This window comes from Carcharhinus amblyrhynchos, chromosome 6 (genome assembly GCF_965287045.1).
Source record: "Carcharhinus amblyrhynchos chromosome 6, sCarAmb.v2.hapA, whole genome shotgun sequence".
In the NCBI taxonomy this organism is placed as follows: domain Eukaryota; kingdom Metazoa; phylum Chordata; class Chondrichthyes; order Carcharhiniformes; family Carcharhinidae; genus Carcharhinus; species Carcharhinus amblyrhynchos.
In genome coordinates, this window is record NC_137329.1 from 100,978,779 (window position 1) to 101,003,778 (window position 25,000).

At 40.9% G+C, this 25,000-nt stretch overlaps 1 protein-coding gene across 6 annotated transcripts in view; it reads left to right on the forward strand.

Annotated features, from left to right (window-relative positions):
- foxp2 (forkhead box P2) overlaps positions 1-25,000 on the forward strand; it is a 708,352-nt gene that overhangs the window by 675,429 nt on the left and 7,923 nt on the right. For all 6 annotated transcript variants that reach the window (XM_080191077.1, XM_080191073.1, XM_080191074.1 and 3 more), the window contains 2 exons: positions 461-530; positions 4,761-4,924. In XM_080191077.1, the coding sequence (XP_080047203.1) occupies positions 461-530; positions 4,761-4,924 (234 nt within the window). The remainder of the gene's footprint in view (positions 1-460; positions 531-4,760; positions 4,925-25,000) is intronic.

Consider the following 25,000-nt stretch of genomic DNA (forward strand, 5'->3'; position numbering starts at 1 on the left):
CTTAGTTAGGCAACTGGCTCATTCATCTTGATGATAATGTACTTTGGGGTTTATTTTTTTTCATTTATTCAGCACTTGCTGGAGTAATTATCGCTAATAAAACAAGCTTGAGAGCTCATTCAGAGAATCTTTAGCCAACCCATTTGAAAGAAGGGAAAAACAGTTGGAATATTTAATATTTTTAGGTTCCGTATTTTAAAAAAGTTGAAATTTCTGGGAAGGTCTATGCTGTTGTCTTATTTGAGTTGGTCACACTTAAGTTTTGAAAAATAGTACTGTATTGCAGTTAATGTCATAAGCAATTGTAATCTAATGCTTGTTGCAGTTTCTTAAATTAACATTGAGTTGACATTTTTTACATTTTACTACTTAAAAGTATGAACGTCTTCCATTTTTTAAAATTTCTTTTAAAGTCAGTAGCCATATGGATTTTTAACACCTCTTTACTTTTCATTTTCAGCAGTCCAACATTAGTTAAAAACATACCTACTAGTCTGGGGTATGGAGCAGCTCTCAATGCAAGCTTGCAGGTAAAAAGTTTAATGACACTCATCGGATTTAGTGTACCCTATCTGCTCTTTGCTATGGGAAATCTATTGTAGCTGCCAAATGTTTTGATACTGATGTAGACAATTACATTTTTACTTTTGTGCATGTCCTAATTTCTGGATTTCAGCCTTTAACTTTGTTTTTTTTTAATCTAAGTCTTTCCTTTAGATAGGTTTAGTTGTAATGCTAGTTTTTTTGATGTGGTTAAAAAGCAAGAGGGACACCCTGTGGCAAGCTCTGGAATATCCACCTTTGGATCAAATGTTAGATTGATGGCAGCCCCTGCAAATGCATGTGGATATGCATTAATATTTATCTAAGCTGTCATAAATGATTTCACATCATAGAGCTCGGAAATGAGGCGCTCATGGCAAAAATTTTAAAGTTTAATTACAATATATAATTTTTATGCACAAGAGGCAAAATGTCATGACTTTTATTTCGGGGTAAAGTTTTGGTCATTCTTTAAAGTCAAAGAGATGCTTTGTTAGAACATGAATCAGGATCTTTGGAGTTAAAGAACAGTCAGCAGGGAATTGCCACTGGGGTTAAACCATTCAGCGCAAGCCCAGCTTAGAAGTGGAAACAAATTGGTTTGCATTTCGAACTTGCTTCTGCTGCTAGTCAAACCTTGTATTCAAAGAGCAGCTGCCAAGGTTCACTTTTCTCCTCTCATTATAGGTGCTCGGTAACCCATTACACCAACCTTTACAGAGAAAATACGTTAACATTTTAAACTGTTCGTCTCATGAATATCACTTGTCACACAATTGACATCATCAGTCATTAAAATCGGCGACATTTTAACAGACGTTGCAATTTTGTTTTAATGTAAATAGAGATGCAACGTGGCTAAACAATTGTATTGTTATGATTTTGGTAGTCGAAGCCAGTGAATTTTTATGAGTCCCCGTCTTACCTGCAGTTTATAAATTCCGACTAATCTTAGGTTTCTGGAAGAGGAAGAGAAAGCTAACTGGAAATGGTTTTCTACTCATCTGTTAAGTTTGTCTCATGATGGGTCAAGCAAAAATTGGCATAGATGGGTTCCATGGAGAAATCCGTAGGCTGGTGCATCTCTCAATTCACACTGAAAGGTTGATACCATTGCCATGATTTGATAAGATTTGTGGCAGAGGAATCAGAATAAAGGGTGGGTTTTTTGTCTGTCCTCACCCCAAAACCGGAAAATCCTGCCCGAGGTCTCCTGCCCAATGATTCAAGTGGCATGCAAACCAATAAATTAGAAGTGCAGGCGCACATTGTATGCGTATTTACAATGAAAATAGATGATACAAAGTAAAATTCCACAGAAAAACATTGGCTGTTTTGTATAACACTTTTTGAGTTAGACACAAACATATATGTGATTATATGTTCATTTAAAATCCATGGTTAACTAGTTCATTTTAAAATATTTGGATAAAATATGACATTAGTTTAATATATGATTGAAAGACAGGCAGCAAAGCTATTTATCAAACACAATATCGGAAAACTCAAGGTCAGTGTATTAATGTATTGGGCATAACTGAATTCCAAAAATACATTGATAATATAATATTACAATTAAAACCGAAGTACTGAATTAATTTCTCTTGAGGGCATAAGCAGCTGAAGTCATCTCATCCTGGGTGCAAAATCCATGTTTGTTTCTATATTCATTAATTTTATATTTTTAGCCTGATAAAATCAGAGTGCTCACTTGCATATATTTTAAACTAAAAATAACCAGCAAAGGCAGTTTGGGAAACTGAAGTGTTGATGGCAGCAATGAAGTGAATTTCAGAACTGCTTACTGAAACCTTATTGAAATCTAATTCTCCCTCATCTCAGTCAAGTTGACAAAGTGGAAGAAAGTTTCAACTTTGTATGATTTTTTTTTTCCAGTTCAGCCTATTGGAGGTTGAGGGGGAGCGTATCTGTCATATATTCATTACAATTAACATAAATTGTTGTAACAGCCAATGAGCAGTCACTTAGCCAGACAATGGTAAGCGTGATTCTGCAAGTGAACTTGGAGAGGCAATCAATTGTCATCTACAGAATTCATCATTACAGGACAGTCCATGAGTATCTGAATTGGTTTTCTTGATGGGGGGAAGAATAGTGAAGAAAATGGACAGTGGCATGATTGACAATTGTTTATTAAGTTTCCAAGTTTTAACTTATAGATCTTCTGTCTGCACATATAGTTTTCATACAGTGCAGAATGAGGTCATTTGGCCCATCAAGTCTGCTCTGACCACAATCCGAGACCCTATCCCCATAACCCCATGCATTGACCTTAGCTAGTCCCCCAGACACTAAGGGGTAATTTAGCATGGCCAATCCACTAACCTGCATATCTTTAAACTGTGGGAGGAAACCCATGCATACGCAAAGAGATTGTGCAAATTCCATGTGGACAGTGACCCAAGCCAGGAAGCATACCCTGGTCTCTAGCTCTGTGAGACAGCAATGCTAACCAGTATGCCACCATGCCCACCACCGGTCACAAATCTTGTACCTCTCTTGCATGCATCTGAGCTTCTGAATAAGCTGTATTCGGTCAAGCCCTAATTAGAATCAGAATACACATTGTGATTTTCTGAGATCGGAGGTTAAGACATGCTGCTTAATGCTAACTAAATATCATGCGTACAAACATTGATCAGTTATCACCTAAGCATGTAGCATGTAGCAAACAACTAGTTAGACAACTGACCTAGAAGTAAAAGACTGAATTATGAATGAGAAGATTCTTGTGAACGTGGTAAGGAACTTGGAAGTTGTACTAAATTTTATTGGTTTCCAAGTCACACCAGTAAATCACTAGAGATTCTCCTGTCTCAGTGGAATATTTCCAGGAAAGGAGTGAAGTGAAAGGCTCTTAATAAATATACAGGTTTCCAAGTATACTCAAGCAAGCCGAAGTGTGATTCTGCCAACCCATACTTTAAAAGGATAAATAATATTTGTGCAGTCATTTGGCAGCTGATCATGGAATCAATATAGATATACCCCAGTAAAGTGGTATGTATATGGAACAAAATAATTTAAATGATATACGTCTTCAACTCATCTTCTAATTAGATATGTCGATGAATAATGGGTAGGACCCATATATGTGAATGTTGCGACTTAAGAATGAAAGGGAGAATAGAATACTGTGAGGAGAAGAATTGCAAGCTTAGAGCAGTGAAATGAGAAATTTAAGATAAGCAGATTATGGATAGAGGGGTCAATATGGTTTAACAAATGAAAAGAAAATCAACTTTTGTTACTTATACTATTCCCTGAGCTAGCTCTTGAAAAGAGTGCAACACTTGCTTTTTGGTAAATGGTGTAAGCTGAAAATTGAGGCACTTTCATGACTTTCAAAGTCGACCATGAATTGATCAATTTCCAATTATGATCCAAAAAATAATTACTCTTTTTACTGTTTACTTGTAGTTTTTAATCAGAGAAACTATTGCATCCACTACCCACAGCCATTTTTAGAGATGACTTCAGTTAAAAATATCAAGCATCTAAATTGCTGGTTACTTTACAGGAAAATAAAATTTTAATGCCTAAAGTTTCTATTAAAGTAATTGGCTAACTTTATGAAGAGTATTATCTTTTGCAGAATTGCCATGAGAGACATTAAAACAAAAATCTAGCTTCACACCATAAGCATGTACTACATATAAAAGCTGCAATTTTTTTAACTTAATCATTTGATACAGGAACACTGAGGATGAATTGAGTAATTTACTCAGCGTGTTCTTTATTTAAGATAATGTGGCTGAAATGAATGTCAGAAAGAAATATCTAGAACATTGGATCATTTTCTCACTGTGCCGTAATGAGAAATGTCCTCTCAACTGTTTCCGTTTACAAAACTAATTATTGTCCTTTACAAAGTATTGTTTTAAAGTGTATAACTTTAAGCAGTTGATATATTAGCAGTAGTGACTGCAACTAGTCAGTCTGATACCTTCACCTATTTAGGCTGTATGTGCAATAAAAGGCTCATAGTTTCCAATGAAATAAAATTTTACTTAGATCGCTCAAACTATTTAGCATCAGATTTGTACCTAATTATAATACATGATCAATATTGGTATAGTAATTTGCTTTGAGACTTTTCATAAGACAGTCCGAATGAAGCTTGTAAAATCTGTCAGTCTAAATGTAGAATTGGAACAATTATGCTGATCAGCTGTTTTATGTTTACTTTTTGTCAGGCTGCACTTGCAGAGAGTAGTTTACCTTTACTTAGTAACCCAAGCCTGATAAACACCACCTCCAGTGGCTTACTGCAGGCAGCCCATGAAGACCTCAATGGTTCACTGGATCACCTCGAAAGCAATGGGAATATCAGCCCAGGATGTTCTCCACAGCAATATACGTAAGCATCTGCAACGCATATATGCTGGTTTTACCGGCTGGCACAAAAGTATTTTGTTCACTTTTTTTTATTATAAAAGCATAATTGGGATATCTGGCTACATTCCACAATCCATATCTGTCTTCCATCCACAATCTATATATAGGCCAGCAAAGTATTTTGCACCTTGTTGTTGATGTCAAAAAATTCTAGTGCATGAACAGAAGTGATTACATATTCAACTTTAATTACTGGCAGTCCTATGTTGGAGGGTTTTATATGTTATGTTTTATGCAAAAGGCTACTGTTCCAGTTAATATTTTGTAGCTAACTATGTGATTGATTATGTTAAAATCCTTTCCAGACCATCTTTTAATGGAGCAGTGAGAGTGAAATCATTAAAAATTAATGTTCTGTGGGTTTCAGAAATATGCATAAAGCTTTGAAAAGCCTGGTCCTAATCAGTGATGTCAAACATGTGGCCATTCTTTGTTTACTGACTTGCGGTGGGTGAACTCGTTAAGAGGATTCCCTTTAACTGATAGCAATGGAACCACATGGCAAAAAAGGGTCATCTTTTCTAAATATTAATCTAGCCACTATGTGTTAAGAATACAGATATTTACCATAACAACAACTCCATTTGTCAACCTAACAAGCTTCAGAAGACTTATTGATTAACTTTCAACCATACTAATGTTACAAGTTTATATATTCAGATGCACTGGTCATGTATGTAGCCTATTTTATATGAATAGCTTTATACAAAAATATTTGAGGATAGTCTAATATCAATCTATTGCTGCATGTTAGGTTTATAAATATAAGTTCTTTCGGTCATAAATTGTGTGGCATATTTGAAATCAATGTAATTTGAGTTTCAATCACTAAAAGGTAGTGTAGGATTCTCCTGTTTGTGTAGTGCTCTTGCAAATCCACCCCAGCTCTGATCCAATTCATTTGGGAACATAAAAAGCATGCCAGACCCCTGCCACTGTCAAGGATGGACTTGCCATGATGTTTTCAGGATATGCCCCAAGCACAACTGCATAAGAGATGGGCATTTAAAGAAGTGCCCTCAAAGGTTGCCTGAAACAAAGACCAACGCAAGTAATTCATGGGCTCTGGGGCCAGTGGATATGAAGGTAGCGAGGCCTCTCAGTCCGTGAGTATTCCTCTGGGTCATTACTGCTGATTTCCACTGCCCACCACTATTTTCCGCACAGCAGCTCCAGGAAGCTGTGATAGCGCACAGAAAAGGGAGTGAAATTGCCCAGGCACCCAGCCCAGTAATTTCATTGCCATTTGCACCCACTGAATATGAAAGGGAAGTAAAGATAAGAAAATAGAAATAAGGAGACAGCAACATCTATGGGTCTCAACAACAGCATTTTTCTTTGCTTTTTAGTTGCTTTTGGGGTTTTACAATTTTAGGAACATTGACTAAAGAAAATCCAAGTTAGAATTAACAGCTGGAAAATTCTGAAGATTTTCTTTAAACTATGCTATTGATAAATGATTTACAACAATATAATAAAAAATGAGTTAACACTTTGGATATTGCAAAGTAAAGTTTTTCCTTTATGTACTGTAAGAACAATAGGTTTGTGACCTTTATGCAAAATTTAAATATGTAAAGAAAATTCTATTTTCACTGAGATACTTAATTCTTTGAAGTTGATTTTAATTTCCCAACATTGCAATGCATTAGACCTAATGCCCATTGAGAATGCCAACATTGGCTGGCTGATACTTCAACAGGGGTTGCTTCAGATGGTAGACCTGATTTTAATATGAGAGACAGGATTCGAAGGCATGCATAAATTGCCATTGTCCAATTGTCGTTTCAGGCAAGAACTAATCAGAGTATGCGGTGTGCACTCTTCAATCATTCTACAGCTGTTTCAGCCTAAGAAGCTGAGCAAAATTAAGTTTCAAATTAACCTTGTGGGACCAGGAAGTGCCCCCTTTGAGCCTAACCAAATAATCTGGCTATTGCAGGTCTGGCACCCCAGCATCTCTATAATCGCAACATGCCCTTCTCTGTAGGAAAGGTAGATTAACATTCTGCTTGATGTCAAGTGATATGCAACTGGAGATCAAGCTGCAATTTTCTAAATGGATACTGGATATTGTGCATAATATTCTTTTCAAATCTATGAATGTAAGCATTCTATTTTCCTCTAGTGGGTCACTACATTATGTGGCCAATTCAGATTTTAGTTCAAAATCTCTTTTTAAATTTGATTTCTCTCAGATTAGTGAACTGCTCTCATAACTGAAAATGTGCAGTGTTAAAATATGTGATCTTTGAGAATGTGATTTCATGACTCACAATAAAAAAGACTGATACATTCCCAACACACCAGCAGTAACAAATCTCCAATTCTATTCAAGTAGCTAATGAACGTTCTTAACCAGTTTTAAGTGCCAAAGTTGATCATCTATTTGTTAGCAGTAGACTTTGTGGTGAAGTGTCTGAACGGCAGCAAAGTGCTCTCTTTAATAATTTGCCTCTTAAATGCTGATAACCGTTGTAATAAAACAAGGGCACATTGTTAGTGAGTCATGTAGAACAACTTGCAAGCATGCAGGAAAGTTTGGAAATACAGCAATCTGATATAGAAAGAATGAATATTGTTGGTGAATTGGAGAATCTGGCTGAGGTCTGGAAGAAAGATACATGTCTTGAAGGATGCAATGGCAATGTATGTATATTACTTAAAACTAGAGATATGGTGTATAGAACAGATTTGAAGAAAAACAGTTATTAAAGACATGCAGAAAATGCTGCTTTTGAATGAGAAATGTTTGCAAGTTTAAAAACGAGTGAGATCCCCATGAATATGGTATGATTCTGCAAATTGTTTTATAAATACCATGAGGAGGGAAAGACTAATACTGTATGTGGAAATTTAATGATCCAGATTATTGCTTTCTTAATCTGTGTTGTCTGTATATTTAAAGAGCATCCCCATAACAGGAAAGCGTGGAGTGTAACAGGTGGTGAAATAATTAGGTACCAAGGACATCATTCCTTAGCTTCTGGTTGATTTTACATGAGGGAGGACTTTATATGGCTACAAGGGTGGAAAATGTAGTGTGTTTAGGCAGGATGTGAAATTTTGATTTTGTGATGACAGGTTAAGATGTGGAGATAAAGTCAGTAGTGTGTTTGAGGCATGTTGAACATTATGCCAGCCCATGGTGAGTTCATACTTGTAATATATTTGCATACCATGAAAACTCAATCAGCATAAACCAGTTTTGGATAGAGTCCTACCCTCCGCATAAAGTTAATAGTGCACAAGAATCTGGTGGCACCCTGCACTTGTTTAAAGGTGGTGTGCACTAGTTGGCTTTGTGCGTTTGTGGCAAGCGTAAGCAGCACCCCATGTTGAATTATTTGGCACAGGGTGGCAGATAGTTGAAAGGTTGGTGTTCAGGTACTGGGTGGTGTGGTGAAGGAAAGGGCCCAGCTTTGTAGATATGGTGTTCTTTGTAAGGGCGGGGTGTGGAGGGCATAGATTAGAAGATGAATGAAGGGTCTAAAGAGTAGGGTCGTTGCTATGAATGGTGGAGTCTTGTGGGTCGAATTGAGAGTGCTGGGTGGTGGAGGAAAGAGTTCCAGTCAAAGGGGAAAGTTGTACTTGATATGGGGGCAGACCCAGAATCATAGCAGGGTATTGGAAGCCATGGAGTGAATTACTGAGGCATGCAGAAGCAGGAAGGAGGAAAATGGAGGAATCAGGGTCAGAATTGGCATTTGGACCGCGTAATTGTAGGTATAAGGAGGAGATAGGGCATGTGAAGGGAAATGGTAATACAATCCAGTGAAATAAGCGTAGGTTAAATAGTAATGGAGGGGAGAGGATGGTGATGACCTGCAGTGGAGCACAGAGAGAATCACAGAATGAGCACTTCACATTTAATCAACTCCATTCTATGTGCTCATATACCACACCATATCTTTCTCCTTACTCTTGGCCAGTACAATTCGCTATCTGTCACCACTCATTCTTGTCTTTGCCAACGATCTCCATCACCTCCCTGCTCGTTCTGTGAGGAGAGTTAAGTCAGGAATTCCTCCTCCCGTGAGTCCTCTTTCCCTGGTATTGCGGGTCTGCTGATCCTGCATGATAAAGCACAGAGTAAGTGAAAAGTCAAGTGACATTTAACCACTGGTCTATACGCATCTCCATCACACTTACAGATTTATCATTCACATGTTGCATCCAAGCACGCACAAAGGCCAAAGTTCCACATGCTTTATTAATTTCTTTGTGACACTGAGGCTGTTCATGCATTGCCGTTCTTCTTGCACTGCTGCCCACTGGCACATATGCATTTGATGACCACGTGGAAGACTCCTGTTGAAAGTGCTACATTTGCACTTAGCCTTGCAAATCAGAGGAGGTCATTGACCTGTTTCTTGCACTGGACCCAAGTTTGGCACATGAACTTATGTTTGCTCACTTCCTCTGCCACCTCAGTCCATTTTGTTTGACTGGAGGGACGCCTTATGCCATCTTTAGAAAAGAGCCCCTCCTGTCTTGTCCTGATGGCCTGGAGAATAATATGCAGAGAGGCATCGCTGAATCATACAGCTAGTTTGCTTTGGTGGTGAAATATTTCTTAAAATATTGTGGCATTCTTAATCAGTGGACCATCCAATGACCTCCTGTATACACAAGAAGCTCTTTAATAGGCCACCTGTAAATATGACATTGTCAATTGATGGTGGGTTTCATCAATGAAAAGCTTCCCCTGCTGCTAAATCACATATTTTCTATGCATGTCGCTGGTACTTAAAGCAGAAATGTGCACAGTTCTGTTACAACATAGAATGTCACGCTATTGATCCCAGCCATTAGGACTGGAAAATGAAATTGAACATGGAAGTTGTGCTATGTATTCTTTTAATCATATGACCTCTGATTTGCACATGAACATCTCTGTATAAATCATAATTTACACAACCCAAATAGATGTACTCATACTGCTCTTATAGAGTCATAGAGGTTTATAACATAGAAACAGGCCCTTTGGCCCAACTTGTCCATGCCACCTTTTTTTTTTAAACCCCTAAGCTAGTCCCAATTGCCTGCATTTGGCCCATATTCCTCTATACCCATCTTAGCCATGTAACTGTCTAAATGCTTTCTAAAAGACAAAATTGTACCCATCTCTACTACTACCTCTGACAGCTTCATCCAGACACTCACCATTCTCTCTGTGAAAAAATTGCCCCTCTGGACTCTTTTGTATCTCTCCCCTTTCAAATTAAACCTATGCCTCTAGTTTTAGACCCCCTTACCTTTGGAACAGCTCTCTTTCAGGAGTAATGAGGACCAAGTGATACACCATTACAACTAACGATCACTCCACACCAGAATAACAACTGTTGGCACCCCTAACTTTTCCAGACACCAATGCAAGATGTTGGTACAAATAAGCAGTGAAGCACAAGTGCAACACTTAACTGTTTGAGAAACCATATTGTGTTCCGTACAGCAATACTTGGGGCTAAAATGGAAATCACCACAAGTGAAGCATGGCATTGAGCAGACATGAGACATGGCACAACTTGAGCAGCATTTTGCCTTTTATGTCGGGACCTCCCAAAGTCTGGGTTGATTCAGGCAACTAGGGACGGCCAATAAATTCTGGCCAGCCAGTATGCCATTTGAATAATTTTTTTAAAAAACGGGCATTACAACCTCCACATTGTCTTATTTTTTCATGATAATTGATGAAAGTTGTATGGTCACAAATAATGTCCCAGATATAGATGTGCATCAAGAGGTGAAAGGGAGAGAGTCTCAAACAGTTACAATCACCAGGGAAAGATTACTATGAAAATTAATAGAGCTAAAAGCTGACAAGTCCCCAGGTTCTGATGAGTGGCATCCTAGAGTTTTCAAAGAAGCTGCAGAAATTGTAGAAGCATTGGTTTTGATTTTCCAAAATTCCGTAGTTTCTCAGATTGGGAAATGGTGAATGTAATTCCTCCAAGCAAGTTAGAGGGCAGTTAGCTTAAACATAGAAAATAAGAGCAGGAGCAGCCTACTCTGCCATTCATTATGATCATGGCTGATCATCCAACTTGATGATCAGCCATGATCAACTATTCTCACTTTCAGTTTAGCCCCAGGAGGTATATCTAACTCCTTGAAAACAAAGTGTTTTGGCCTCAACTGCTTTTTGTAGTAGTGAATTCCACAGGCTGACCATTCTCTGGGTTAGAACTTTCTGCTCATCCCTATCCTAAATGCTTTACCCTGTATCCTGAGAGTGTGGGCACAGTTTCTGGACTCCACTGCCATCAGGAATATACTTCCTTATCTTCCCTGTCTAGTCCCGTTCAAATTGTTTTTAGGTTTTATGAGATTCCCTCACATTTTTCTAAACTGATTCAATGGGGGCGATTCTTTGACTTCACATGCCGGGCACAGATCTCGCTGATCCCGGAGAATAGCATGCAGGCCTAAAAATCGGTTTCACGCCCAGTGCCAAATAGTTTGCAGTCCTTCCACCCTTTTTCTAATGGTGTGAACCGGATCAAGCCCAGAAAGTACAAGAGGACAATTAGCATATTTAAAGTATCGGGGTGCACAGTGGTTAGCACTGCTGCCTCAGTGTCAAGGACGTGAGTTTGATTCCCGGCTAGGGTCACTGTCAGTGTGGAGTTTGCACATTATTCTGTTATCTGTGTGGGTTTCATCCAGATTTCCTCCCACAGTCCAAAGATGTGCAGGTTAGATTGATTGGCCGTGCTAAATTGCCACTTAGTGTCGGGAGACCAGTAGGGTAAATACATGGAGTTATGAGGATAGGTCCTGGGTGGGATTGTGGTCGGTGCAGACTTGATGGGTGAATGGCCTCCTTCTGCACTGTAGAGATTCTATGATTTGTTTAAATTGGCATAGCCCATTCAATTTCCAGCGCATGGAATCTTCCAGCGCTATAACAGCAAGAATCAATACTGGTGTCCACCAGCAGAGACGTGGTGCAATGGTCACACCAGAGGACTCGGATCATTGAAGCCCCTGGGTCATTTTGGGCATGGCAGAGCAGTGCCCACCTGGTACACTTCTGGGACCCACTGGACACTCCATGAGTGCCAGTCAGGCACTAATATATGCCAGGGCACTGCCAAGGAGGTGGGGGTGCTATGAGTGATGGATCATCCAGGAGCAGGTCATGTTGGGGGTCATTGGTGACCCAATATCGGTGATCAGTGTTGAAGAGGGGGTGGCTGAACATACCACCAATTTGGGGAGCGCCCCAATGTCTATGGGGGGGAGGAAGGGGTCTCCAATAGCACAGAATTCATGGCACCATTGCAAAATGGCATCTGGGTGCTCTGAAGCTGGGCTCATCAAAATATTTATGCACCCCCGCCCCCCCCCCCCCCCCCCCCGCCCCCCCCGCCCAGTACTGGTACAACATGCCCAGCTCTCCAAAAAGGTGACTGAGTGTGGGAGGATAGCTGTGCGGAGCACACCTGAGAGGAAACTTTTTGGGAGAATACCACCCAATTATCTCCTCACGTACATCAGTTCTACCATCCAAGAAATCAGTCTGATAAACCTTCTTGGCACACATTCCATTGCAAGAACATCCTTCCTTTGATAATGAGATAAGGTGAACAAAACTGCACATGATATTCCAGGCGTGGCTTCACCAAGACCTTGTATAACTGCAGCAAGACATCCCTATTCCTGTATTCAAATTCACTTGCTATGAAGGCCAGCATACTATAGAAATATAGTGGAGGCATGCCCCTATCTACACCAATGGGGATGAAGTAGAAATGGTCATGAGCTTCAAGGTTTTAGGTGTCCAGATCACGAACAACTTCCAATGCCTCTACTTTCTCAGAAGACTAAGGAAATTTGGCATTGCCGCTACGACTCTCACCAACTTTCATAGATGCACCATCGAAAGTATTCTTTATGGTTGTATCACAGCTCGGCATGGCTCCTGCTTTGTGCAAAACAGCAAGAGACTATTTGTTGTCTTCATGTGCTGCACCTGCAAGCTTACCTTCAGTTTCACAAAATACCTTGCATAAATGCCAACTGGCTGATTTTGTACTATGCCAACATGTCCATTGTTACCACAAAATTGGGGGATGATAGGATTTGGGAATTTGATTTATCATTGTCACATGTATTAGTATATAATGAAAAGTATTGTTTTTTGCACACTATACAGGCAAAGCATATCATTCACAGAATAGGAATGCAGAGTGTGCAGAATGTTGTATTACAGTCATTGCTAGGCTTTAGAGAAAGCTCAACTTAATATGAGGTAAATCCATTCAAAAGTCTGATGGCAGCAGGGAAGAAGCTGTTATTGACTTGGTTAGCACATGTCTTCAGACTTTTGTGTCTTTTTCCCGATTGGAAGAAAGTGGAAGAGAGGATGTCCAACATGTGTGCAGACCTGGCTGCTTTTCCGAGGCAACGGGAGGTGCAGACGGAGTCAATAGATGCGAGGCTGGCTTGTGTCATGGACTGGGCTTCGTTCATAATCCTTTGTAATTCCTTGTGGTCTTGGACAGAGTAGGAGCCATGTTAAGCTGTGATACATCAGGAAAGAATATTTTAAGAACATAAGAAATAGGAGCAGGAGTAGGCCATCTAGCCCTTCGAGCCTGCCCTGCCATTCAATAAGATCATGGCTGATCTGAAGTGGATCAGTTCCATTTTCCCGCCTTCTCCCCATAACCCTTAATACCCTTGTCTATCAGAAATCTATCTACCTGTGACTTAAACATATTCAGCGAGGTAGCCTCCACCACTTCAGTGGGCAGAGAATTCCAGAGATTCACCAGCCTTTGAGTGAAGAAGTTCCTCCTCAACTCCGTTTTAAACTGGCCCCCCCACCCCTGGCTTATTTTGAGGCTGTGCCGTCTAGTTCTGTTTTCCTTTCTAAGCGGAAAGAATCTCTCTACCTCTACTCTATCTAGCCCCTTCGTTATCTTATATGTCTCTATAAGATTCCCCCTCAGCCTTCTAAACTACAATGAGTACAGGCCCAGTCTATTTAATCTCTCCTCATAAGCTAACCCCCTCATCTCCGGTATCAGCCTGGTGAACCTTCTCTGTACTCCCAAGGCCAATTTATCCTTGCGCAAATAAGGGGACCAAAACTGCACACAGTACTCCAGCTGCGGCCTCACCAGTGCCTTGTACAGCTGCAGCAAGACCTCCCTGCTCTTATATTCTATCCCCCTCACGATAAAGGCCAATATTTCGTTTGCCTTCTTGATCACTTGCTGCATCTGCCGACTGAGTTTTTGCGATTTGTGCACAAGGACCCCCAGGTCCCTCTGCACAGTAGCATGCTGCAACTTTTCACCCTTTAAATAATATTCTCTCCTACTATTATTTCTACCAAAGTGGATAACCTCACATTTGCTAACGTTATACTCCATCTGCCAGGACCTCGCCCACTCACTCAGCCTATCCAGATCTCTCTGCAGACTTTCCACGTCTTCCACACATTTTGCTTTTCCAGTCATCTTCGTGTCACACGTATTTCTATAGTGCATCTGTAAAAGTTGGTGAGAATCATAGCGGACATGTTGCTGCTGCTATTATTTGTTATTGGAAGCTGTGTTTCTAGGGAGAGTAAGAAGTCTCACGACACCAGGTTAAAATCCAACAGGTTTATTTGGAATTACAAGCTTTCGGAGTGAGTTACCTGATGAAGGAGCAGTGCTTCAAAAGCTCATGATACCAAATAAACCTGTTGGACTTTAACCTGATGTCATGAGACTTCTTAGTGTGCCCACCCCAGTCCAATGCCGGCATTTCTAGAGGAGAGCTTTGCTGTTTTATGCCTCACTTAGCCTGAGGATACGTGCATTTAGAGCCCCCACTGCATCCCAGCCATTTGGTTTGTAAAAACATGGAAATTGTTGTCTCTGCTGCTGACAAATTCTCCAGTGGGGAGGAGTGGGAGAGGTGGAGGAGATTGAGAGGCAGAGGAAGAAGGTTAGATGGTCGGGGCAGGCTGCATTGGTGGTGTACTCGGGTGGCAGAACTGTATAGGAGTAAATGATTGAAGGAGGCATGATGCTGCAACAACGGATGTATGGAGCAAGGCTGTCACCTGAGTATATATGTCATCAGCCGCACTCACAAGACAGCCCCGAACATCACCCAAGCACAACGCAATGCCATCCGTGCGCTCAAGACCAACCGCAACATTTTTTTTAATGACTCCTACCTGAGCACATAGGCAGAGAATGAGTTACCTTTAAATATCAGAGACAGAGTGCTGGAAGAAACCTAAGTTCCCCAGAACCACAATGACTTCTCTCTGCAAGATGCTGGTGGGGGCAATAGCTCCCAACTGATGGTCATCCAATGCCAATGGCCATCAAGAGTACTGTTGTACTGAATTTCTTTGCCAATGGTTTCTTTCAAGCTGCTTGTAGAGACCTCAGTGGCATTATGCAACCTACTGTGCATGATTGCATTAAGGTTTTCACAGATACAGGCCAGAATTCTTTGGTCTCGCATGCCCCACAGCCGCTGCCAGCAAGAACAGAGAATTTGGCACTCAGCCGTAGGTGTGGTCAAAGAATTCCAGCAACAATGTTTTAAAAGGCAGGCCAGTATTTACATTGGACACTCAGTCAACTTGAACAGGCCAGAAGCTTTGTAGCGATGGCAAGTTTCCCAGGATTCAGAGAGCAATAGGACAGCAGCAAGGAGCAGCAGGCCAGCCTTTACATTAATTAACAAGAGGGGCTGTCTCTCCGTAGAATTGTAGAATCCCATACTGCAGAGACCATTTGACACATCTCGTCTGCACCAACTCTCTGAAAGAGCATCTTACCCAGCCCAACCACCTCCTATAACTGCAACCCTGTGCATTTACCTTGGCCAATCCACCTAACCTACGTATCTTAGGACTGTGTGAGAAAACACACGCAAACACGAGGAAAACGTACAAACTCCACACATTCACCCAAGTTCGGAATTGAACCCAGGTCCCTGGTGCAGTGAGGCAGTAACGCTAACCACTGTGCCATCATGCCACTCCTTAAATGTCCAGTTGATATGTGACCACAATCAAAAAATTATGCAGTCTGCACTAGGTACCTGGGCAACAGCCACCACTCCAACTCTAGAACTCCCAGGTGCCAGATATTTTTAATGAACCTTATGCTCTGTATGTTCGGCATCTGGGTGACAAGGGTTGTGCTTTGAAGAGCTGGCTCATGATGCCTGTGAAGGCTCCTAGGACACACGGACAGGAGTTATAGCATCACCAGCAACATCGTCAGTCAGGCAATTGGGCTGCTCAAGATGAAGTTCGGATGCTTGGATACATCAGGAGGAGCATTACTGCATGGATTATCTAAGAATGTCATTGATGGTATTTGGATGCTGTTCTCTTCATCACCTTGGCAGTCAGAGAGTGGATACCCTGGAGGAAAAGAAGAACCAAAATAGCCATCCTTCCTCTGATGATGAAATGATGAGGAAAGACCTCGATGGAGAGGTGCAAGTGCTGGATGGATTTGAAATTGGGAGTGTTTCAGATCTGTTTTCTGGGCATGTTTTCAGGCCCCTCCATGTGCACGCCGTCTGCAAAAATATCAGCAAGCCGATTGCTTACTGCAGAAGCCAGTGGGCAGGGCCTGAAACCCTGCAGAGGGAAGCAGTGCGCGTGTGCAGGCCTCTGATACTGCACCTGCGCATCAGCAGTAACCGGGGTCTGACATTGAAGGGAGAGCTGTCAGGCCCCCTGCTCATTGCAGGCTCCCTGAAACTACTCCCCCTCCCCCCCTGCAATTGTGGGGGCCTACTGCTTGATATATAGACCCTACCAATCACCCTCCCGCCCAGACCAATTGCCCCCACTTCCTCTTCCCCCCCCCCCCCCCCCCAACCCCACCAATCCCTGCAGAGTAGCAGCGGGCCCCCATCCCTGGCACTGCCTGGTGGGCATTGCCCAAGTGCCAGGGTGGCACTGCCTAACTGGCACTGCCCAAGGAACCAGACCCCTTGCCCTCAGCCTCCCTGGGGGGGCCTCAATGGTCTCCAGTTCCACTGGTGAGGCTAAGTTGACTGCTGTCCGTTCATAGGGAGCATGTCTGTTTCTCACCGGCAAGAACCTTTCCCAGCGAGGTCATAAAGGGAAGCGGGCCCAGACGAATGAGCACCAGGCTCACTAAGCAGATGTAAAGCAGCATTATAATATATTTCCCTATATTAACCTGCCTCCCGCCCATTACCAGTAAGAGGCTCACTGTGCTAGAAATGGCGCCAGTTGTAAAAACCGGTGCCAATGCCCTCAGCACTTAACGCCCAACTTTATCACCATGTCATGCCTGAAAACAGGTGCAAAGTGAAGGTAAAATCTTCCCCTAGTTCTGATACTATATCTGAGAATCTTGCTTAAAAGAAGAACTTCCTTCTAGTCTTAAACTTGGGTAAATCGCAGGGTCACCTGACACTGTCCTGCACTAGATGCACTTTTAAATTCGTGGCCAAGACCACCTTCCAGGTCACGACATTTGATTTTGACCCCAAACATCTCTGCCTCCATTTACGAATGAACAGGGAATGACAATGCAATGACATTGCAAGCTAAAAGCTTGCTCTGCGGCTATTATTGTTGTTTTGGATGGCATGCCGCACCAGCAGGAGTAGGAATCAGTAGTCTACCTTCTTCTCGGTGCCTATCATAGAATTCCTACAGTGCAGAAAGAGGCCATTTGTCCCATTGAGTCTGTACTAAGTCTGTCAGCACCCTTCCCTCTCCCCTAACCCACACACTTCCCATGGCTAATCCCCCTAACCTACACAGCTTTGGCTACCAAGGGACAATTTAGCATGACCAATCAACCTAATACGCAGATTTTTGGAACGTTGAAAGAAACTGGAGCACCCAGAAGAATCCCATGCAGACATGGGAGAAAGTGCAAACTCCACACAGTCACCCAAGGGTAGAATTGAACTCAGGTCCCTGGTGCTGTGAGGCAGCAGTGGTTAACCACTATGTCAACATGTTGCTCACCAATATGCACTGTATGTTCAATCCTTTGTATTTTGGTCTGTTCTCCTTTCTTGTGCTTTTACTGACTTATTGTCACAGGTAGAGTGCATTCTTAAGATGTTTGTGTTCCTCTGCAGTTTATTAAAGTTGAGAACTGCAAAGAGAAAACAGCAAGCATCTGTATTTTAGGATATCTGATTGCTCCTAGGGTGTGTTGCAATCATATCTACGAGACATTTATTTCTTGTAGGGTTCAAAGGCTAACACTTAAACTTTCAGCATTCTACCCTTCAATATTTCTCTGAATCAAACGTATCGCTCTCTCTCTGAAGCTCATTTTATAAGAAAAGGAAAATATTCTGAGATCTTGAATGTAGCATTCTTAATAATCAAATGATTAGTCAAATCTCATTTCAGCTAAATGCCATGGCTAAAGCAACCCAAAGCAATATCCTGAATGAATATCAAAATCTTACAAAGTTTGATGTAGAATAATGCTTAATAGAATGTTACTTAGTTAGTTATTGTAATCCTGACATGCTTTTGGACATTCATATGTGCATTCATATCCATCTGAATTTAATTTTCCTAACCATTGACTACTTTCTGTCACGCTATCTATATTAAAAATCTTAAATCTACACACAATTCCTGTCAAGATTTTTTTCCCATTTATAAATTCTTATGTCCACTAGAGGGAGGATGCAATTACAGCATGACAAGTTTACATAGGCCATTTCCACTATGACTGTGGACATTAGAATTTAAAATGGAAATGCAAAGATAAAGAAAGAATGTATAGCCTTAAAATTGGGACTGAATTCTGTCTGTATTCTCTGCTGCAATCACCCCTCCACTCCTTCAACCCTGCTTCATCTGAGTACTACCTGTGATTTTGACTCTTTACCTGTGGTGCTCAGGTAGCTCAACTGGTGGTTTATGTTCCTTAAAATCAGAGCTTAATTCTCAATAATTGCTGTTGAAATAAAGTCAATTGGTTTCTACATCTGTGGTTGAACAACATTAGATAGGTCACTGGAGTCCAAAAATATACCACAATTTTATGAAGAAGGACATTCATGAACTTCTTTGAACAGTTGGTCCTCCAAGAAATTTCTTCAGGCACCAACACCACTCGTGTTGTAGTTTTATTTAAATTTCTCAGGATATCCAGGAAATTCCTGTGTGTCTGAGGATCCTCAGTTTCAGTTAAAGTTCTTTGGAGAGGTGAGGAAGAAAATAATAACATTACAAATCACATGGCAGTCCGAGGTGCTTACCCTCAGTGGGTTTGTTTTGAACTGTTGGTAAGTAGGCAAATGCATTGTCAATTAGCCCATGGCAAAATGCCACAAATGGTAAATGATAAGAGATCAGTTTTCTTTGGTGGTATTGTTGCCTGATACAATTGGGTAATTATTTGTGTTTCTTTGAATATACCATGGGATTGTGTATGTTCATCAAATTTTAATGTTTAATTTGAAAAGTAGCGCCATTGACAATGCAGCATTTTCTCAGTATTATGTCAGCCTAGATGAGATGCACAAGACCCTAGTGGACCTTCTAACATGTAGGTGAGAGTGTTACTAACTGAGCCAGATCAACTATGTAACAACAATGTTATACTGGAATATACTGCAAAATAATGGAGGGGGGGGGGGAGGGTTTTATGACCCCCTCCCACCAGCAGGGTTTTCCAGTCCCACCAAAGTCAATGGACTTTTGAACGGCTCATCGCATTTTACAGCCCTGACCCCCACCAACCCCCAGGACTGGCCCGTAAAATCCTGTTGAATGATAAGCCTCACTCTTTTTTAATAAACAAATCACGCAGTTTCTTCAGACAAAGGTGGCTGCAGGGTAAAATGTGAAAATCCAGAAGTTACTGTCACAGATGTATTGGTGATTTCCCAAGCATAACATCTCAACTTCTTAACTCACCATTCAAATATATTATTCCTTTATGAAGTTCTTTACTTGCAAGGTGATTGCAAAGTGAACTCGCCACACAAGTTGGTGAGTTTTATGGTCTTATCCATTTCAGTCTAGGACTTTTTTTCTCCAACAGTGTTGTTATGATTCAAGTCAGAAACTCTAAGTGTTTTATAGAGCCCTCCTGGATCATAGGTTTTGCAATTTGAATTTGGCTAGGATAAGCAATGAAGCAAGTATGATTCAAATGATTCACCAGGAAGCTTTTATCAAAGTTTATTTAAGAATATTAGCAATAACTTTTATCAACTACAAACAAAACAAATATGTATAACCCTGAAAATGTATATCTAAGATGTTCCAATCAAACCAATCCCATAAACAAAACCTTTTCACAGATTTAACATAGCAAAGATTAATGCTGGTGTGATACTGGATTGAGTCCTTTAGTTGGAGAATTGAAAATCTTGATTTCTCAGCTTTGGCAGTCCTCTGAATACACACAGAACAGTTTGAAGTCAGAGCAGCTTCTCAGAACACCATGGAGAGAGAGAGATACTACTTTTTAGCTTGACAACCCCTTCTAAAACTAAACTAAACACTGCTGCCAACCAGAAACAGAAAATGAAACATTGAATTCCCTAAAGAAACTGACCAGAACCCATGCCCTTCCTCCTAAAAATGCAGGACCATAAAACAACCCAGAGTAAAAATAAATAAATCCCATTTAAACCACTGAAGGAGCAATAAAAGGCCCCCTATAGACAACTTGGCAGCAATGAGAGCTGGGAGCTACAAAGAACATATTTTTTTAAAAACTGTTAAAGGTCCACTAACATCACAATGTGACAAAAGTCTACCTGCTGCCAGCCTCTATGATGAATTTTTATAAGTGTAGAGTCTTATTCTTGCATTTTTAAATTGTTGGTGAAGATTATTTTTAATCAAATTAATTGATTTCTATTTTCCTTTCTATTTCTCTTAATCCAATCTTTGTTTCTTTTTCAATATTTTGCTTCCTGTACCTGACTGGACGTTAAATTCATTATTCTGTCCTGCGTTTCCCAGCTCCATCTCTTCACCACTCATTAGTAATTTCAATCTGATTGGTACAGGAGAGACAGAGAACAACAAAAAGAGCTATACAGGACCAGGCCCTTCAGCCCTCCTAGACTGTGCTGATCATGATGTCCTAACTAAATGAACAAAAAAACCTTCCGTACTTTTCGATCTATATCCCTCTATTCCCTCACTACTCATGTATCCATCCAGATGCCTCTTAAATGTTGCTAATGTGCCTGCTTCCATCACCACCTCTGGCAGCGCATTTCAGGCACCCACTACTCTGTGTGGAAAAACTTTCCCCACAATCTCCACAATTGTTCGCCTTGTTCACACTGGTTTTAGATGCCCATTTAGGGCACTGCCTTGTTTTAGTCCCTCACTTTCACAAGCTTTTGAACAGCAGGTTGCTGTGAGGGGAATGTAGGGATATAGGGGTAGGGCCTGGGTGGGATTGTGGTCGGTGCAGACTCAATGGGCCAGATGGCCTCTTTCTGCGCTGGAGGGGTTCTATGATTCTATGAATGACAGGCACCATTTATTTACTGATTAAGCCAAATTTCAGTCCATGTTCTCCTGGGTGAAGTGGGGGCGCGTTATGGAATGCATAGACTGAATCAGGAACTTGGTTGATTTATGTCACTAAGAAACCAGACTGTACTGACCTCCCACAAAATTAAAGAAATAAAAACTTGCCTTATTGTGCCTCCAAGCACTAGTCAGATTTTAACTTGTTGTACATGTTACTTGGGGAGACTTGTGCAACTGATTTGCACAAAGGAAATGTTTCAAATGGCAATAACTTGTTAATTTTTTTTAACATTGATTGAAGATATTGGCCGAAACATGAACGTAGAATCAATCATAGAATCCCTACAATATGGAAGGAGACCATTTGGCCCATCAAGTCTGCACTGACCACAATCCCACCCAGGCCCTAATTGCATAACCCCACAGATTTACCCTGCTGGTCCCCCTAACACTAGGGTCAATTTAGCATGGCCAATTAACCTAACCCGCACATCTTTGGACTGTGAGAAGAAACTGAAGCACCTGAAGGAAACCCATAATAATCCTATCAGATTTAGTTTAACCGAATAGATCATCAATCTAATCAGAGAATGTTCTTATGTTCTAGGATGGCTGAACAGCAAGTTTTGTACTGGAATGTGCTTGAGTAGCGTCATGAAGTCTGAACCCACAATCTAGCTCATGCAAGGAAGGATATCAACTGTCTCATTTGTGAAACCAAGGCCACTCCATTTGATCAGAGTAAGAAGTCTCACAACACCGGGTTAAAGTCCAACAAGTTTATTTGGTATCACAAGCTTTTGGAGTATCGCTCTTTGTTCAGGTGTGTTGTCTCATCTGATGAAGAAACAGCATTCTGAAAGCTCATGATACTAAATAAACTTGTTGGACTTTAACCTGGTGTTGTGAGTCTTCTTCTTGTGCCCACCCCAGTCCAACGCCGGCATTTCCACACCATTTGGTCAGAAGCCAAATTGAAGTATTTGGTGAAGAAAAACTGAGGAGTCAGAGCAAAATTGAAGTATTTTCAGAGTGCGCGTTGTTTTAGCAAGGACAATACAGCTGAATACTAGAACATATGTAATGAACTGTGGAGGAAAGGGAATGGTGGGACATAATTTGGTTTAAAAAGTAGACATTCCGGTACCAAAAGTAAGACCAAACTCATTTGTTCCGCACACTTTAAAATTGCAACACGTTAATGATAAGTGGAACCATTAAGGGTAATTAAAGTGAATGAACCATTTGGTGCCTTTCAGTTTTTTAAGAAAGTAAAAGGTGTAGATGAAATTATATCAATGTTCTTCTGAGACAATTAAAAACATTTTAAATTATCTTAAAACACAAAAATAATCTGCGCATTTTAAATAACTTACTTCACCAAACAGAAATAGGTGATGAGTGACATGCAAGATGTAATGAATTGTTTTACAGTGGTGTAAGAGTTCAGCCAGAGGCAGCCACCCAGTTCTCATTCCAATGACTGTGTAAAGAAGCTGATGAGATCATAGGTTCACTGCAAGTGTCCTACTAGATTAAAGAAGCTAGTGCCTGGGTTTCACACTGAGATTCAGTATTACAGACTGGAGATCAACAGTGTTACCATCAGGTGAGGAGAGGTCAAATGGCTCCACTCTTTTCCCACTACTCTTTGACTGCAACAGCTTTGTTTTTGGTTTTGAAAAGTACGTACTTGCAAATTCAGTGAGCACAATGATTATCAAAGGACCGACCGGACAGATTGAGTTTAACAAATAGAGTTCACGTGCACAGATATAGTGATTACAGATTGGGGAAGGATAGGTCGGCCAAGTTAGAGTCCAAAAGAAGTAAAAATGAATTATGTTTGTAGTTTGATGACTTAACTGGCTTCAGACTTTCCTTTGGTGGTCCTAATGCTTCCAATTCAAAGGAGTAGCCATCTCCTCTGGTGGTAGTAGTGCTGGGTTGAATATCTTTTCAAGAGTTTCTGTTTTCAGCGGAAGAGTCCCTGGATCGTCACAGTCAATAAACAGGACTTGAAACTTGTCAGGTGGGTTGGACAGACAGTGAAGGTGGGAGTGATTCCCAATTGGGACTGCCCTTTAAGCTGCTTGCCCTCATTTCTGCTGCAGAAACATGAGTTGGAAGCATACAAAGGATTGGCTTCTCTGTGACCTTCTTTGTCCAACCACCAGGAGGATTCAAAATATGACATTGACAGTAAATTCCAAGGTGACTTGATTAGCTCAAGTCTGGAAAGCAATCTTAGCCAGAGTCCTGTTGTTAAAACGATTAGTCCTAATGACCCATCTCCGATAGTTGAAAGCCTCAAGTGATTGCCTTAACGCCTTGTTCATAGGACAGGGGATAGGAGACCTCACTCCCCTGTAGTCTTTGTTTTGATAGGTTTGCAGACAGATTGTTTCCATTCTAATGAATTGTAATGTGGAATATATTATAATGCAAATTGGAATAGTCATATTTAGCAATTCTCTGAAGCCACTTTAGTTTGTTTTGAAAAATCTTTTTTAAACATTGAATTCAGGTATCCAGTTGGTGGAATAAAAAAACATTAATTGATATAAAAGCATATCTTTGTTACGAGCAGCTCACAGATAGTTTTCTGACTCAGACTAAAAGCAGTGGAGAATCTCCAAAGTAATAGAATCTTGGAACAGCACCAAAAGTAATTGCATGTTTAGTAATGGGTGATATGTTACATTCGATCAAAAGTATAATTTATCCTTTGCTAGGATAAATATAAGATCCCAACCTAAATGTTCTATTTTAGAATTCTTAATATTTAAAAAAAGATGAGCTGCGTTTGTTCTGTGACCGAAAATATTATAATATTTGCAACAAATAAAGTGTTTATTAAGTAGAAAAATGCAGAGGGGTGTTATTTATCGTTTGTAGCTAGATACTTGGAAATAGTTGAATTTCCACTTAAACTACTTGTTGATTGCAAAGTATTTTGAATCGTTCATCAAAGACTGGTATTCCCCCCCATCCCCATGGCGTGTTTTGTGGTGGCAAAGGTAGCCCACCATTGGTCAGCGGCAGGATATTCCAGTCCCGCCCTTGTCAAGAAGGTTTCCCATTGCATGGCCCTCTGCAGCTGGAGAACCCACAACGAGGGAGGACGGGGACGGGAGGACGCCATCGGTGGGACCGGAAGGTCCTGTCAGTGAGAACAGCCAGAAAATTGCACCCGTAATTACCAATATGACAGAACTTTCAGCTATCCAGCGTCTAACCTTTGGAATATGTCTGAGAATTTTTGATTTGATTTTATTATCGTTGCATGTATTGGTATATTGAAGGAGGGGTGGAGTGTTGATGGTTGAGAAAAAACTGTTTTACCCAGAGGGCGGTGACAATTTAGAATGTGCTGCCTGGAAAGGTGGGAGAAGCAGGTTGCCTCACATCCTTTAAAAAGTACCTGGATGAGTACTTGGCATGTCATAACATTCAAGGCTATGGGCCAAGTGCTGGTAAATGGGCTTAGGAGGCAGTTCAGGTGCTTCTCGCGTGCTGGTGTAGACTTGATGAGCTGAAGGGCCT